The following is an 18,310-nucleotide window of genomic DNA, read 5'->3' as shown; positions in this document are numbered from 1 at the left end:
AAAAGTGTAAAGAATATATTTAGGTAATAACAATGAATTATCGGAAGGGCAATTACCTCTTCGACCTCTTCCGTATGGAACAACGAAAAATGATTGAACTCAAAAAAAAAACACGTAAGAAAGAATAAATTAAATATTTGTTTTGATTCATCTCGAATTAATTGATACACTCTGAGATAAGTGGCTGAGAAATTTGACAATGTCTTTTTTAAATCTATTTTAATCGAATTTTAGATCTTAATTCGTATTTTCTGATAGACATTTTATTGGAAAAGTAAGAAGGTGAAAATTTTAAGGTAGGCTTGCATTATTAACCCAACTGAAATAGAAATTTAAAAGTTGTGAAGCGAATATTTATTAGAGGATGGGACAATTCCAAGCAGCTCAATTTATGAATTGTATTCAAGTTAAAGGAATCCAACTAGTTGCTCTTTTATAACCCCTTCTTTTATTTTTAAAAATCATGAGTACGTGAAACTGTCCCATCCTCCCCTAATTTAAATTGAGAAGCATTCTTTATCTTAGAATTGAGCAGTATATGCTAATGGTTTGCTCTAATACGTTGCAGGATAAAAATCATCTGTTTTAAAATTTTAAAAATATGTGGCTCTAAGGGCCTTGAAAGACATGAGGATTAGCCGAGAGACGACTTAGCGTAAATATATTATAAATAATGGTTAAACTACATTTCCATAATTTTCCACTAAGTCGTCTCTCGGCTTAAGTCGTAAGTGTGTCTAGGGCATAATTCTTAAAAAAGTCTTCTGATTTTTTCTTGTTTAATGTTTTCCTTATCAAATGAAATAAAATGAATCAGAAACAATTCATGGCAAGAGAAATAATTTGTTTACTTCATACCAACTTATGTAATAATTCTGGAAAACCCATTGGGAAAATGCCAAATGTAATTTCAGATTTATGGGCCACGCACACAGATCTTTAGCATAATAACCATAATAAACTATATTTTATACGCGGATGTCTGAACGTTCTAGCGCACCTTTTTTATCAGGAAGCGAATGACTTTCAATGATACTGTAAGCATTCATGTAAAGATCCAACATTTTTTAATCTATACTCGTATAGGAAATTCTAAATTTTTATTGCTTAAAAATAATTTTAAAAAAATCTTGACAAAGGGAAAATTAAAAAGTTATTAGTCATTGTGGAAGTCTTACATTAAAAGCGTTTTCTCAATAATTTTGAGTTCTTCATTGGCCAAAATAAAATGTTATTCTAAAACATTTCGATCTTTGTACTAATCCTGATACTATAACTTAATATTGTTTAGTTTTCATCGTACTTGTACGTTCTTTAGGTATAGCTTTCTAAATAGCTTTCTAAATAGCTTAACTTTATCGCGTGTAACATGATAAATGGAAGTTTTATTGAAACTTATTAAATGAAATTGAAAATTACCATAAAATAAAAAAAAGTGTAACACAGAAAAATCTATCCTATTGTGCGTAAAAATTGTTATTTTATAATTAAAAATATTTTCAGAAAAATTTAACGTGATTATCAATTAGAAACAGTTTTGAAAAATCATTGATCTCAGAAGAGGCTGATAAACTCAAGAGTAATATTAGTGTATATAGTATTTTTTTTAAATAGGTACAATGAATACAATGGAGTATTTTTTATCAGAATCTAATTTCAAATTTTGTTATTTCTTGACTGTTTTAAATGCGTTTGATAAATGTGTTCAGAATTATTCCATTATATCCAATAGAATAGAGATGACCTTTCTAATCTGGGTGATAATATTTCAGTTATTATTTAGCGAAGATTCTTTTTTATTTTTTAAAAAGATCTTAGCGTTTTGCAAAAAAAAATACAAATTTAACTGTGTTATCACACTTGCTCATTAAAATTTTAATATGATTCACATTAATTGTCGTTGGTGAGAGTCCAAATGTGTAATTTGTGTGTTTGAATCATTTTATATTCAACATTTGATCTATTTGTTGATAAAAAGGTAGACTTGACCCGGAAAATTTGATATAAATTGATTTATATCATTAATGCGAAAAATTAATGCAATTTACTCTTTAATTTTTTAATGTGAAAAATATTTATGCTTTAGGTAAATTTAAACTTCAAGTCCACTTCTTTATCAATAAATAGAAAAACCCCATGTATTAAGTGACTCAAAGACACAAATAACATATTTGGACGCTCACAAACGACAATTAATGTGAATCACATTAAAATTTTAATGTTCAAGTGTGATAACGCCGTAAGAACAATATATAGATAGATTTATTTCCTCTTAGAAATCTCTTATCTCTAATCACTTATCTTAGAAAATAATATGTATCATATTTTAAATATTTTTTCATTTTTTCATTCTTTAAGGTTGTACAATGTATAAAAGTGTCACTTCTGTAAACGAGGTATAAATCAGAAAAGTTCCGTAAGGCAAAGAAACACAGGGTGGCCGAAATATTACCCAAAGCAAAGGCTATAATATTATTCATTTTAAAATTTATGAAGAAATACTTTAGAGAAAATAAATTTACAGAGTTTCAATCAGCATACTTAAAAAGTAATAAAAAAAAATCAGTTTGTATTAAATATACATTTTAAACTTGAAAATTTAGTCCTTACATGCAACTATGCCGAGATTTGGTACATTTCTCTTATTTTCTTCTTTTTGTATTTATTTCTAATTGAATTTATAATATTGTAGAGAGAACAGTGGAACCTCGATAGACTCAACCCCCGATAGAGGCAATCTCCAATAGAGTCAACAGCTATTTTTTTTTTACTCTACGAACTCCGATAGAGGCAACTTTACCTTTATTATTGAACTAATAATATTATATGATTTTATTATGATTTTTTCGAAATTAAAATCAGTGTTTTGGTGTATCAATGCAATGTCTTTAACTTTAAGAAAAACATTTACATGGTAATTATTATGATAAAATTTGTATATTAATTGTCTAATCATTTTCCAACAAAATAATTTACTTTTCGTGATCTTAAGCATTTTGACCGATTGAAAATTCTGTTGTCTTTTCTATCTTGCATTAAGATTTTTTGATTAGGCCTATGAGCGTAATATAAGGAAATTTGTAATGTAAAGAAAAACGTATAGGATGCTAGATATTTTGAATACAACATAGCGAAAAAACTTTTCGAAATTTATTCACACTTTTTAAAGAAATTACTTGTTTAAAAAATGTACATGATAAACGACTATAAAAATTAGCCTTTTAAAGAAAACGTGTAAATTAATTTTAAGTTACATTTTTAATTTAAAAGATTAGGATCTCAAAAGAAAATTTGGATCAAAAACAAAATAAGCAACAGAAAATGATAATTGGTTAACAAAAAACGGTTAAAACTTCCTGCTTTTGTACATTTAAGATTAAAGTGCAGAATTGCTAAAGATATTGACTTAGAATCTTCGGACGACCCCCCCCCCCCATAAGTCAACTGGTAGATTATTAATACGACCCTTCCCCTTAATCTTCCGACAAGTATGACGTGATTTCATGTAATCATAAAAAAAGCGGTCTTAGTGGTAAAGGGGTGGATAGGGAGGAACTAAGAGTCATATTAATAATCCTCAAGTTGACTTTATTAGAGGGTCATCCGAAGATTCCAAGCCGATATCTTTAACCATTTATCACGCATATTGTAGAACAAGAAGAAAATGAGAAAAATCGGTTTTATTCCCGGTTTTATTGCTCTTTTTGTGAAGTTTACAGTCATGGCATAACGACAAGAACTTTCAATCTCGTCTTTTATACACTAAAAGTTTAAAAGAAATTCTAGTTAATAATATTAATTGCATCAGAATTTTTATTAATTAAGTATCTACCGGAGTTCTTCTAAAAAAAAACTGAAAAAAATCTTTAGGACACCATTTCCTTATCTTAACATCGTAGGTGGACCTCAAGATTACCACATGGAGAGTGATTTATACTTAACATTATTTACTAATAATAAAAACATATCTTATTCTTCAACGTTTGCCCATAAATATGAGTTTTTTTGGGCCAGTGAGTGTAGAATTTATAAATATTCGACTATCGTTTCGAATTTATGAATGATCTAAAACAAGCATAAAATAAAGCATTTCACATTTTAATTAATTTTTTTTCGTACTCCAATAGAGTCAACAGGCCTGGAAATAATTAGTTGACACTATCGAGTTTCCACTGTATCTAGATTAAGGTAAAGGTATGACGTAATACAAAAAACGTCCACTGCCGTATTAGCGCTTATGAGCAACCTCCAGAGAATAACGATTGGAATAAGTTTTTTCGCAGATTGTATAGCACTGTTAGGAATTTTGAACAGGTAGTAATTAATAGTACTAATTAGAAAATTTTTTATAGGTTACAAGATCTTTTTCTTGCACCAATGATGACAAAATTAATTAGAAACAGTGTCCCGATTGTTGTAATATTTATATTTAGGTTTTTCATAATTGAACTTTATGAGACGAGATACTAATAAAAGGTCAAAACTTGAGGGTTTCTCAAAGTCTGCTAAAAGGGGTGTAGTATACAATGATGATAATGGATCTATCATATTGCAATTTAGCTGTGTGAATCCGAGAATTTACAAAAAAAACCCACAACATTGATAACCTTTTACAAATTTTTCTCTAGAAATTATGCTACGGGAAATGACTGGCTGGAAAAATCTTTCATTTCATTCTTATTTATTCATGGTCACAGAACTCAAGCCGAAGGAAAACAATGAGTCAAGTAAGTTTACTAGCAGAACCACAAAAAAACGAGAAGATGGAATAAATAGTAATATTACTTAGGTCATGCGTCCAATAAATTCACTATTCAATGGATGAAGTGATAAGGGAATTAAAATTAGCATAGGAAAAAACAAAGATTCTACCAACATATTCCATGAAAATCTTCAAGGTCCTTCTGATTAAATAACAAAAAAGTCCTCGTCTATTTTTCAACCTGTTGTCTTAATTGCCATTCCTGTAGACTAATTTTCTTAAATATTTCTTTATGCCATCAAGTAAATAAAACTGGATTTTTCACCGCAGAAAGACCAAAAAGTAATCGACCAATTTCGTGGTATTCGTTGTGAATCTTGGTGGGACGAATAAAAATTCAACTTGAGCTGGAATTTGTGCGACTCTCATGCCTCAGTATCTTCCAGTCATTCGTGAGATCTTCACATTGAAACGGTCAAGAGGCGTCTTGAGCACGTGTTTTATTTTTCCCCTAATAACACCCAGTCCAGTTGAAAGAAAGTGCCCCCAAGATCCGCATTTGCAATATTTAAATTTGGGAATTTCTCTACAAAATTCCAGATTTTTTGTCTTCACTAATATTTAGTGCAATAAAATGAAGAAAGTAGTGTTCTGTGGGTTAGTACTAGTTCTTATGATTGGAAGCGGAAAATCCCAAGACAGCCTTATTGATCGGGTTCAGATGGTCTTTGGCCCAGGAGGAAATGCATCAAGAGCCACTGGTGGATTTGGAGAAATTGTCACGCCAGAACCAATAGTTGAGGTGATTAAATGAAATTTTGTGTAACACCACTCTTACTATATGCCTCATTTATTCTTCACAAAATTTGATTTCAACATCAAAAGAAAGTAAAGACGTTAATTTTGCAATCGCTGGAATTATTAAACAAAACATTTGCGGAAACAGTTAAAAAAAATTACGTGATAATGTATAAAATCTTAATTTTATGAGTAAAAAAGGTTGTTGACAAAAATACAGAGAAATAACGAGAGGCTTTCTAGATAATTAATTACTTGCAATATGTAAACACGAGGAATATTGTGTTAACAAATGTCGTATGTAGAATATTTGAATTTCAAAAGATTTTAATTTTAAATTATAATGATTTTGTGATTAATAATTACCAGTTTTGCTATGTTGCTTATGTTTTTTAAAGGAATAAATTAGATGAGATCATCGAAATTCTCTTGTTTGCAATAACAAAAAATTATTTTGGAAGATCTTTTTTTAAATTATCTACATGTAGGGGAAGACTTTCAGGTTTCGTACACACTCTGGCTTCATATTTGCCCCATATTCATAGCTTAGTCTTACGTCACACATTTCCTGAAAAAAATCAGTTCGAAACCAGAGTGTGTGTAAAGCCTGAAAGCATTCCCCTACGTGAAATTTTCGTCAAAATAGAGCATTTTAAAGTGCATCACGTCAAAATGTCTTATTTTGATGAAAATTTCTCTTATTGGATTTAAGCCCTATGGCCTGCACGTACACACTAGAGAAAATCATGTCCATATTGAACCAAATTACCTATATTTGTTTATAAAACACTGTGAAAAGTATGACCATAAATTTCTCTAATAATGTACCTAGAGGGCATTAAACCAGTTCGCAGACAAAGAAAGTTTAAAATGACTATCAAAATTAAATAAAATCATTTCTGAGATAAAGTAAGAAGATATTACGCATCTGTGCTTTATTAATGGAAAAAATCTAATTTAAAGTTAAGAAAACTTATTAATTAACTTAAAATAAAAAATGTAGGGGAGACCGGGCAGAACAGCTACACATGGTATTAGACAGTGGGATATTATAGCCTGCCTTAGAAGGAATATTGAGGAAACCACTACTTATTCAAAGTAAACACATCCCTTCCTATTCATTGAAATATTTATCAGCCTAGTACAAACATTTTTTTTAACAAATTATACGCAATGAAAAATTTCATATGCTGTCTAAATCTGCCCCGGTCTCCCCTAACATTCGTAGTGTACATTTTACATATCATAAATATTATAGTGTGCAAATTAGATTTTCACTTCACTTTTAAAGATTTTTCTTTGAAAGTTTAAAAGTTAAATCTTCAAATCGGCCATTAAAGGCTGATCTATAGGGGAGAATGGGGCAAAAAGTCACAAAACGTATATTTTATTTTTTACAAGCTACTCGAGCGCTTCAGAAATTTCTAATTAGCGCAGTTTTATAGGAAATTTACCGCTCTACAATTTTGTGAAAGTAATATTCCTCTATTTTGTAAGGAAATACGTTTATTGAGCCGATTTCTAAAAGGTAATTTTGTGACCATTCTCAAAAATGCTGGGGCAAATGGTATCAGGCATGGGGTATTATCATATTTTGATTCGCTTCATTATGGGTTTCCGTAAATTGGAAAAAATACCTAGAGGACATATTTTCATAGGAAATTTATTCATCTACACCTTTGTAAAACACCGTTTTCTCTATCTGAACGAGAAAAGCGATTTTCAAGCTATTTTAGGAGAAAATACACAAAAGACTGCAAATCGTTTGACCAATGCAAACAACAAGCAGCGAGACATGGTAATGACTTTTCTTTTCGCCGTGAGACATCAGAAATTGCTTCGCTTTTTGTTACTTTTTGCTCTATACATTTTGTTACTTTTTACCCCAAGTGGGCATTTTTAATAAAAGGATTTCTGGAGAAGATAACCTTTGTGAAATTCTAAAATGGATAGGGGATTCGTATTCAATGAGTCCAAATTATTTAGAAAATATTCACCAGTGAATCAATTTTGGAAAATAAGTAGGTAATAATTGATATCTCTTGTAAAGAAAATATTTCAAAAACAATCCTAAATTTGCAATCCTAAATTAGAAAATAAAAAATCCGATATTTTTTATTTTCTAAATTCCTTGTTCGAATTCTAGGAAACTTACGATATTGAAGAAGGTCTATACAGGCTATCTGTAGAAAAGAATTTGAGCCGCTATCTTTTTTTTTTAAGAAACAGGGCTTTAGCGTAATGTAATTTAGCTTTACAAATAAATTGAAAAACTAAAAAATATAATTGTAAGGCCCAGCTTCCTTTAGAAAACCACAACTCCAAATAGATCCACCTTCCCTTACTATCTTTTATAAGTAAATGCATTCCCAAATGCCACTATATTTTGCAAAATGCTCGAACTCTTTTATTTCACTATGTAACATATAAATAAAAACTACAAGTTGTAGTATTTTGCAAAGGTTTTTTTTCCAACTGTGTTATTTTAGTTAATAATTCACAACGTATTCGTAATCTACTTAAAAGGTCTACTTAAAAAAAAAACGAATAAAATAAAAGGAATCCAGAGAGATTTATCAGAAATTCAAAGACCTTTCCAACAAATTCAAAGATGTTCTAATTGGCTTATAAATAAATTTTCCAGAGTCCTTTTAACTTTTGATCCTGGAGTAATGGGTAAGGGTATAGTCCATGATTTCAGTAATATGAGTTTGGGCAAATTGGAAATTATCCTCAAAAGAAACGGTTGTGTGAAAATAAAGAGCAATATTTTTTCTATAAAATTTACAAAAAATCCAATTTTTATGAATTTGAGCTTATCTAAAATAGAAATCAATGAAATCTTTATTAAGACCTTTAAGAATAAATTCACGTAGGAACTGTTTTTTCGAGTAAGTTGTCTCTTTTTTTGTTTCCAAATTCATTTCTGAACCGATTTTGATGGATTTAGAACTTAGGCAAAGGGGTATAATAAGTACAAAAACATTCTAATGAATCAGTAGACTTTTCTTGGAGTAAATTTCATTGTGAGTTTGAGAACGAACATTCTTAGATCAAAAAGGGCATGTAGAGATGTAGACCCTATTATATCCGCATAAATCCTACACTGAGAAATAAACGGGGGTGCGATTAACTTTTTTTCCTCATAACTTTAACACTTTTTAGGTGTAAAAATATATCAACATTTTTTAATGTTAAGTTTACACCTTTTTAAGGGTAAAATTAACATGAAAAAGAATAACTTTAACCCCTAGTACACCTACAAAGCATAATATTTACACCGATTTCGGATCAATACTATAGGGTAAAATAATCATTTCCGAAATGTTATTTTAACTTTTTCGGATTTCTCTTAGTGTATGCGATCTTTGGGTGAAAATTCTGATAAGGAAAAATGTTTTATATGTTAAAAAACTTGATTCTTCAATTAGTTTTTGTTGAAATTATCCCCTTTTTTTAATATCGGTAAAGGGCAACGGCCCTTTTCTGCCTCCTCTTCGCTTCAGCCTTAGTAATAGTCATTAGAAATGAACAGCCGCAACATAATCAATTTTAAAATGGTTTTAAAATACTGAAATGTGATCAATCTTACACTCCAATATTTAATACTTTTATCCAAAATTTAGTTAAACTCTAAATGAATAAATGCATACAATAAAGACCAATCTTTTTTTTTTATCTTGAAACCGTATATGAAAAATTCTTCGCAAAAGTATAACTTCTTTTAATTCTCATTAAAATATCTTTAGATTTAGACACAAGAAATCAATTTTCCTGATCTAAATACGGAAAAGAGCTTCTTAGCTACTTTTAAAATAAAAGTTTTGTTAAGTGGATTAATGGGTCTTGTTAAAATTTTTGCCAAAGGAATGTTGTATACCAATTTTACAAAAGTTTTCTTATATACGGGCTTCAGACCTAAGGCTTAGCCATCTGGCTTAATTCCTCTAGTTCCTTATCAGGCACGATTTTTTAGGAAATTGTTGTTTAAAATTGGATATTAAGGGCAAATGATCCATTAGGATTAGATTTTGAAAAATCAATAAAATTGCGTGTTATTTAGATTTTTGAGACCTTCGGGAACTTCCTTTTGACAAACTTTTAATAAGATCCATTTGGTTACCGAATCGAGAAAACTTTTCATATTCTGTATAGAAAGACATCATTTTGACAAACTTTTCTTGTTAATTTGACAAAACTTTTTTTTGTAGAAACGAGAAAACAAGAATAAAGAACTTACGATACTTTGTGACTGAAGCATCGAAAACAATTGTAAGCAGCAACATTTTCTTCTCATTAAACTTGTAGTTGCTTTCAGCCAACATCAGCTCCTCAGATACTGACCACAGACAGCGGGCAGCAATGCACATGCGTTCCCTACTACCTCTGTGACCCAACTACAAACACCACTATCAAAGATGGACGGTTCGATGGCTTTGGCCAAATTGATATCCGCTTCGATCCTCGGTCATGCCAGGATGTCCTGGATGTATGCTGTTTGGGTGAGAAACAGCGTGAGGAACCCATTATGCCATCACCTCCCACCACTAACTCCCAGCCTAACAGACCCCGTGGTTGTGGCATCCGAAATGTCGGTGGACTGGACTTTACTCTGGTGGGAAGTACGGTAAGAACAAAACTTCCTGTTGTGATACCAGTGATCCAGAGTAACTTGATTTATATTGCATGACAGAATGAGGCCGGTTTTGGGGAATTCCCATGGACTGTTGCTCTCATTCGGATTCGTGATGATGCTTGTCTCTGTGGTGGATCGTTGATTCACCCCAGTGTCATTCTCACGGGAAATCACTGTGTACGCCTGATCCCACCCAATGAGATCAAAGTACGCGCTGGGGAATGGGACACTCAGACTACAAAGGAGCGCCTTCCATTCCAAGAACGCACTGTATCGCAAATAATTTCCCATCCCAGCTACAATATCAAAACACTGGCCAACAATGTTGCCTTATTGGTGGTAACATCTCCATTCCAAATCATGGATCACATCAGTCCCATCTGTTTGCCTCCGCAGAACTACCTCTCAACCAGCGACTCTTGCTATGCCACCGGATGGGGTAAGGACCTTAAATTATAAAATTATTATTTGCTCCTTACCTTTTGTTACTTTTTACCCCAAGTGGTCATTTTAAATAAAAGAATTTCTGGAGAATTTTGTGAAATTCTAAAATAAACAGCGGATTCGTGTTCAAAAAATCCAAATTATTTAGGAAATATTCACCAGTGCATCAATTTTGGAAAACAAGTAGGTAATAATTGTTATCTTCTGCAAGGAAAATATTTCAAAAATAGGGCTAAAAATTTCGATATTTTTTATTTTCTAAATTCCTTGTTCGAATTCTAAGAAACTTACGACATTGAAGAAGGTCTGTGGAGGCTATCTATAGAAGAAAAATTGAGCCGCTATTTTTTTACCTTGGAAGATATTGAATTTTGAATTTTTCGATTTGTGACTTTTTGCCCCAGTCTCCCCTACTTATTGGGTGAGACAATTTTAAATCCATCTTATTTTTTGATTTTTTTTATAAAACTTTCATAATACCAACACCATGTCTATTTGGAAAGACCTCCCCCCCTGATACTAATAATAATTACTAAAACAATTATTTTCATAGGATCTATAAAAAACAGATTATAGTGGATTATGATTGCTTATATATATATATATATTTTATGTACCAGAGTCATAAGAAATAATAGTTTAACGAAAACACTTCTTTTTTTTAAATTAATAGTACACTTTTATTCGCGGAAACAGTTTTTTAGTGCAAAATTAAGTTTAAGAATTTCCCACATTAGTCATTTTTCCCATTTTTCTATTAGTTTTTTTTAAATTAAACTTCAAATAACTTTATACCTTCCAAAGCAAACGAGGAATTGTCTGTTTCTTTTAATCTTTCATGTATTTCAGATTACTAATTCGTCTACTATTTTTTTTATATTAAAAGTAAGTTAAAAGATGTAAAAAGTTTAGGATGAAAAAGTGGTGGCAAAACGTCCGATACTTTGTGAAGTGGTCGAACTCGAGACTTAGATGCTATACCTCCAATAGTTTTTCGATATTATGGTTCACAACCAATTTCAACCAATTTATGAAATGATCCAAAAAATCGCCCAAAATATCTGAACATAATAAATTGATTTTCGGACAAAAATTAATTATCGGTTAATATTAAAATAAATTAAATTGAATTAAAATTAAATATCGGATTAGAATTGTTCGAAATTTCAAAACCACTAGACACTAGACTATAGAGTCATCCCGGCTTTTACCCGGTAAAAGCGTTATAAGAAATGATGTACAGTACGCTCTCTCTCAATCGGGCATATGGGGTAAAATGTCATTTAAATTATTGAGAGATTTGGGCATCAAAATAATTGTGAATTCCACAAAAAGTGCTCAAATATAAAGAATCACGAAAAAACAAAAGGAACTACAGTGAATTTGAACAAATTTGTTTTAAAATCAAACGTGAAAATCGTCAACAAAATTTTGCGCCCGATTGAAAAAGAGCCGTATATGAACGAAAAGTATACCTACGCAGCCTCTTCTAAAACGTATCCAAAAAGAAAAAAAGAAAAATCGAACGATGTGCTTTCGAGCAATCTCAAAAATCATGGTTTTGGAGGGATGAGTGGTAAAAGAAAGTCGTCTTATATCTTGGATCGACTTATGTGGGGGAAGTTTCACGAAGGTCCCAAATAGCTATCTCTAATTGTATGACCTCTTTTTAATGGATATGTGGGTCAAAAATACTGGAAAATACCATATTTTCTCTAATTTGTTTGACATAAAAAAATTATTTTTATTTAAGTTCTTAAGTGTATAAAAGTACAATATTTAAACTATATTTTCTGAAATTTTAATTTAAAAATATTTAAAATTCAATCATTGGAACCATTGGAACTTGGTTTTAGGAGACCCTTTTTGAAAAAGACATATTTTTTACATACAGGTTCCAACTGTTGAATTTTTAAAATTTTGAAATGAAAATTTCAGAAAATATAGTTAAAATGTTACACTCTTATATACTTAAGTACTCGAATTTAATTTTTTTTTGTTATGTTGAAAAAAATAGTCAAGGAAATATGCTGGTTTTTCTTAAAATGCGCGACCCACGTAACCCCTTAATAACCTTAATCTTATTATTCATAATTTATTTATTTGTTTAAGTGTATAATAAAGAAATAATCCCCTTTATCATGTTCGTAGGGCAAAATATGAAATTTCGAACTTTGATAATTTAGCAATATTATACAATAATGTAATTGAAAGTTTAGTCTATTTTATCTACTTTCAGAAAGTTCAAAAATTGTAAATTTAGTTGACCTTAACTTTTAAATGGGGCGTGGGCGTGACTTTAAAAATTTTATAAGCTTAGCGATGGATTATATAAATAAAATAAAATTAGGGGAAGGTGCTCAGCCAATGCTTTGCACGGTCCCATGCTTTAATAACTAATTTTTTCCTATGTTTTTCAATAAATTATGACTCATCGCACCCATATTTTAAAAAGTTGGGGAAAGTGTCCTGTTTTTCAAAATTTATTGCGCAGTCACAATTATTGAGAAACATAGGAAAAATTAGTCATTATTATAAAGCTTGGGACCACGCAAAACATGGGTACGTTCCCCTACTGCTTTTTTTTTAAATATAAACACCGATTTTTTGTAGTAGAATTTCACGAATTTTTTTTTTAAATTTACAATGTAATTAACGCGTTATAATATTTAGAACTTGTTTTGTAATTCAGAAATAAGATACCGTACGCTGTTAGCATTGGCTTAGGCCTAGCAGTAAACACTAATTATCCGAATTAACTTTTCGTTGACGAAAATATAAGGGATCGCGAAATTTACACTGATTTTGGATCAATACTGCAGGGTAAAATTAACATTTCCGGAATGTTATTTTAACTTTTTCGGATTTCTCTGTGTTAGTAAAAATTAGTCAAGTCAATTATATAAATTAAACTCACAATCGAATTTACACTTCTATGGTTGCGTGTAAAGAATCTCAGCTACCATAAGTTTATCTGGGCTTCTCAGTGATTTTCTATGGCAATTACGAGAAGAAAAACTTGGCTGTTTCACCGGTTTCACCCAAAGGAATTTTTATTTTTTCGCAAGAAAACTTAAATGGTTTTATTTAATTTTCAGGAAAGGACATTTTTGGAAAGGCAGGAAAGTACAGTGTTATCATGAAGAGGGTCAAGCTGCCAATGGTTCCTAATCAGAAATGCGAAGCTGCTCTGCAAAACACTCGCTTAGGATCGAAATTCTTTCTCGATCCAACCTTTGTCTGTGCTGGAGGAATTCCCGGAATTGACACATGTACCGGCGATGGTGGAGCGCCACTTGTATGCCCCGTGGGTCCTCCCGGAGCCAACACATACGTCCAGACGGGAATTGTTTCCTGGGGCATTGGCTGCCATGCAAACCATCCAGCTGTCTACTCTCATGTCTCGCTGTTTCGCAATTGGATTGATGGTCACATGAACAGACTCAATTTCGGCACGAGTTCCTACACTGCCCAGTGAAACTAAAGCAGAAGATCTTCGAGGTATTCATTGAATTCATCTTCCCTTGTCTTGTCTTCCACGGGAGCATCTGAGAAAAAGAGATAAAATTATGTTAGAATATAGAAAAAAAGGTTTAATCTTAAGGAAAATACCTTTTGCTGCCCAAATGTTTTCCTCCGGATTGCCTGTTTCTTCAGTTTCTTTGAATTCCTCATTTGATGCATTTTCTTCAACTTCAAGAGGTTTCTCTTCAGCTTTGGAGGTTCCAGGTGTTTCTGGTAATTTTTTCTTGGAAGATATATCGAGTCTCTTGGGTTTCCTCTTGGCTAATCTCTTTTTCGTGTGATAGTTGAGCTTATGTGAACATTCCGGACAGAGTCTGACCTTCACGAGTGCTGTCTTTTTCTGTCCGTGTTCTATGTAATTAAAATTCACTTCCCAGCTTACGAGCTTCTCTTCCTCCCTGCAGTGCTTATTGCCACAGATAAACTGCCCCTTTCCCATTACAATCTCATTTTCTGTCCGCCAACGCAGTCCCACTTGATTCTTCTTGTACTGACTCAGGTCACAGATGCAGTACTCCCGGAAGAGTTTGCTGTAGTAACTCTTGGCCAGTTGACGCTCCCACGAGAGGTTTTTCTCATTTTCATCCCAGAGAAACTGATGATTTTCCCGGATTACATCAAGGTCGGTTTTTCCTCTTCTTGCGGCTTGCTTCTGTTTCTCTATTTCTGCCATCAATACCCGATGGAGCTGATACCTATCCATTGTTTTGAAAATTCCCTCGGTCATTGTGCACTTTTAAAATTAATCACTTCACGGATTGGGCTTAAAATCCAGGAAAACTGGGTATTTTTCCAAGAACTGCCCACTTCACAACAAAACTTTGAGGTTATGTGCATGCGAAATGTCAGCTGATAGGACCCGGCTGACACCAGCTGCGAAGTGTCTCAGTATGCTGAGAAACTGAGCACGCAATCAGGAACACTTTCAGCTAGAAATACTCGGCTCTTCGTTATCCGGGTGACAGCTGCCCAATGCTATGGTGGTTGATGTATTCAAAACGATTTTTATACGAAGCATGCACTTTGTCCAGAGTGAATTAATGTGTTATTTTCATTTTATCAAAGTTTTTGACACACAATCGTGCTCCAAAATGAAACATAAACACACCAGAAAGAAAATTCTGTTGTTTTTCAACAGAAAACAAATCCCCACAGCAGAAAATATAAAAAAAACGTTGACCAGATTCAAAAAACCTAAATGTCATTTTGTCCCCACGTCAGCCGGATAACGATGAGTCGAGTGTAGTGCTATTCTCAGCTCAATTGTATAGTGCTGATGCTGATAATCGAGTTTAATTCAGCACCTTTCTCAACACACATTCCAGCACAAGACACTAGCGATTGTAGCTTCTGTTACTACAAAAATACAAACCGCGGCGTTCTAAACGTGTCAAATGTCAAAAAAGTGTTAAGAAAATTGTGTCGTGGTGCATAGAAAAAGTGTTTTTTTTTTTTTTAGGAAAAACAGGCAATATAAGTAAGATCACACATTGCCGCTCTGAATATGGATAGGGAAGTGAGCGTGTATGACAGCCTCAAGTATTAGAACTTCTGCAAAGTATTGAAAGGTATGTATAAAAAAATTCTTTTATGATAAGACTATGTTATAAATTCTTATTATTTTATATTAAAAAGAACATTTCAGTCGTAATTGATTTTTTATTATTCTATATTTTTAGATGCATAACCGACTTCAGAAATTGATTTCTCCATAGTTGAATAAAACATCAGATTAGTTGGAGAAAAAGACTACCGGATTAAAAGAACAGCAGGAGAAACAGTCATTCGGGACATCATCTGTGTCTTCAGTTTTGAGGATATTTTATATGAGATAATTAGCTATCGGGATTGATAAATTTACTTTTTAAATATTTGAAGAAAATCTCTGGTTCCAATGTCCCCCTTTTGTATTTTTTGCACTTTGTTTTATTATCGGAAAAATGTTGAAAGCAATAAAATGTTCTAAATATAATTTCTTTTAATTCTAAAAGTGTCAATAATTTTGCTGATAATATCTGCTGAGAACGAGCTAAAAACTCAGCAGCTAGTTCGGGTGATCGACCACCATCAGCGCTGACCCGTAACATTTTTATATCGCACATTGAATATTACAACGGCGGATCTTGGTTTTTGTCAATTTTGAGATATTGCTGTTTTCTGATAGGAAATTTATTAAATATTCATTATATTTAATAATCTCAACAACTTTGTTAGAAATATTTTTCATAATTTTGAGTATTTGTCAAGCTTGCAGAACAAAAATAGTATAAAAGTGGCGTATTATTATTTCTCTGAGTGTTTTTAGTGTTACAATGGCGTTATCTGAGGAATCATACGCCACTATTCCACTGACCATGAATCCTACGCCACTGTATCACTAAACGGCATTCATTTTTTGACATTTCGAGGAATAAAACAGTGACAACAACCTACATTGTACTCTCGTTCAGTGCACTGCATAGTTTTTTAGAAAGAAATTGCAAGATGGAAAAGGTTTACAACGGACCACTGCCTCTAAAAGACACAAAGAAACGTGATCTTATTTCTTTATGTGAGGGAAATCTTATTCCAAAAAAGCACCACACATTTTATCAAAATCTTGACTATATTGTAAAAGTAAATATTCGAAACTTGACTTTTTTATATAAAAAATGTCAATTGTATATAGAGTACAAAGAGATCTGAAGAAATGAAATGGATTCATGGACAAATAAAAAGAAATATAAATAAAATACACAACTTTTCATTATTTATCTTTAATTTCAATGGGTCTATGATTTTTAAAATTAATTTATGGTCGAACAACAAAAGAAATATTGTTGAAATCCAATAAAAAATAATTCTATTAAAATTTAAATTACTAAACAAGAGGCGTATCTTAAAATCCTTGTCTGGATTTTTAGTATTACAGTGACGTATAATTTTGGAAATTTTGCCGCATAAGTGTAAAAGTGACGGATCATTTTTTAATTTTTCAAATAACTATATTTTTGGGTAATAAAAGTCCAATATTTCGGGTTCCACATATGTGCTCTATCCAGTGGAATCATATACAAACAATCTTTAAAATTTGTAAATGAAAATAAGAAAATATTATGAAATTTAATTTTTGAGGCCGTCTCCTGAAAAATGCTGAAATCTGACATCGCCATTGTAATATTCAATGTGCGATATATTGTCTCAGCACTAATTTCATCTTTCTAGCTCAATAATTAGCAGCTTTCAGCGCTGAACTCAGCTAATGGTGTCAGCCGGGTACACTGTAAAAAACAAAACAATTTCGAATTTCGAATGATAGTAGATGTGTATGTGTGTGAGTGAGGAACGTGTAGCAAAACGTGCCGCAAAAAAAAATCCACTACAATTGCGCGATAGTGAGGAAGTGATAAGGAAACTAGTGTTTAATCGCGCAATACTGGACGATAGTGATATACTGGAGGCATAGCAAGCTGTTGGAAAAAACAGCATAAGGGAAGATAAAAATTGAGGTGGTGTGGCAAAACAAACACAGTTACAGCTCACGTGCTTGCGAATAGGCGACAGTGGTGTGCGTGAGCGAGCACCCGCCATTGACTCTTTTGACATTCAAAAACTCAAGTCAGTCAGTTATAGATCGGCGCTCCGTGTAAAGCACATGTTTGCGACAATTTTCTCTCAATTTCACTTATCTTGAAGAGAAAAAAAAAACTTGTGAAGAAAATCCAACAAGAAACCCTGGACAATCGTCAGTAGCAATAGACGTGTGTTCGTGGCAAAATAAATTAGTTTATCAATTTGCGTACGAAATCAAAAAGTTCGTGTGGTCACTATTTTTTTGCGCGAAATCCTAAAGGAAAATCCGAAAGAAGGGCAAGAAAAATTCCTGCATCTCAATCTGCAAGGCAACAAGATCTTTGAAGGCAATTTAGTGTGAAGCGAGGGAGCGTGTGGTATCAATTTGCAATATCAACCAGTTTCGTGCTGAGAAATTCATCTCAACATAAATTTTTTTAGTGCAAAAGTTATCTCCTTCGAAGACTCAACAATGGCTTCAGATTTAGTTATAAAAGAGGTAATGACGATAAGTTATGTAAGTAATTAATGCACTAATGATTGCATAAAATCACTACACTCCGCTCTCACCCACAAATCCAAACCGCGCGCGATTCTATTCTGTTTAGAATCATGATGAAAAAATAAGTATCATCGACCACCCAGCCCCCTAT

General features: G+C 32.2%; 3 protein-coding genes across 4 annotated transcripts in view; 2 read left to right on the top strand and 1 right to left on the bottom strand.

The window, feature by feature from the left end:
* Positions 1–5,136: 5,136 nt before the first annotated feature.
* LOC129803548 (phenoloxidase-activating factor 2-like) lies at positions 5,137–14,183 on the top strand. The gene is made up of 4 exons (XM_055850190.1): positions 5,137–5,504; positions 9,819–10,127; positions 10,194–10,575; positions 13,679–14,183. The coding sequence occupies exons 1-4, from the start codon at positions 5,337–5,339 to the stop codon at positions 14,056–14,058; spliced, it is 1,239 nt and encodes a 412-aa protein (XP_055706165.1). The 5' UTR covers positions 5,137–5,336; the 3' UTR covers positions 14,059–14,183.
* Positions 13,616–14,955, bottom strand: LOC129803549 (protein FRA10AC1). Its single transcript, XM_055850191.1, has 2 exons — positions 14,193–14,955; positions 13,616–14,128 (listed from the first exon to the last, which is right to left on the bottom strand). The coding sequence occupies exons 1-2, from the start codon at positions 14,830–14,832 to the stop codon at positions 14,061–14,063; spliced, it is 708 nt and encodes a 235-aa protein (XP_055706166.1). The 5' UTR covers positions 14,833–14,955; the 3' UTR covers positions 13,616–14,060.
* Positions 14,956–17,381: 2,426 nt separating this feature from the next.
* Positions 17,382–18,310, top strand: part of LOC129803546 (hexokinase type 2) — a 41,815-nt gene continuing 40,886 nt past the window's right edge. The window contains exon 1 of one of the 2 annotated variants that reach the window (XM_055850185.1): positions 17,382–18,156. In XM_055850185.1, the coding sequence (XP_055706160.1) occupies positions 18,130–18,156 (27 nt within the window). In that variant the 5' untranslated portion in view covers positions 17,382–18,129. The remainder of the gene's footprint in view (positions 18,157–18,310) is intronic. The other variant, XM_055850186.1, reaches the window with a different exon arrangement.

Source organism: Phlebotomus papatasi, chromosome 2 (assembly GCF_024763615.1).
Source record: "Phlebotomus papatasi isolate M1 chromosome 2, Ppap_2.1, whole genome shotgun sequence".
NCBI classification, from domain to species: Eukaryota; Metazoa; Arthropoda; class Insecta; order Diptera; family Psychodidae; genus Phlebotomus; species Phlebotomus papatasi.
This window is presented reverse-complemented; position numbering and strand designations above follow the sequence as displayed.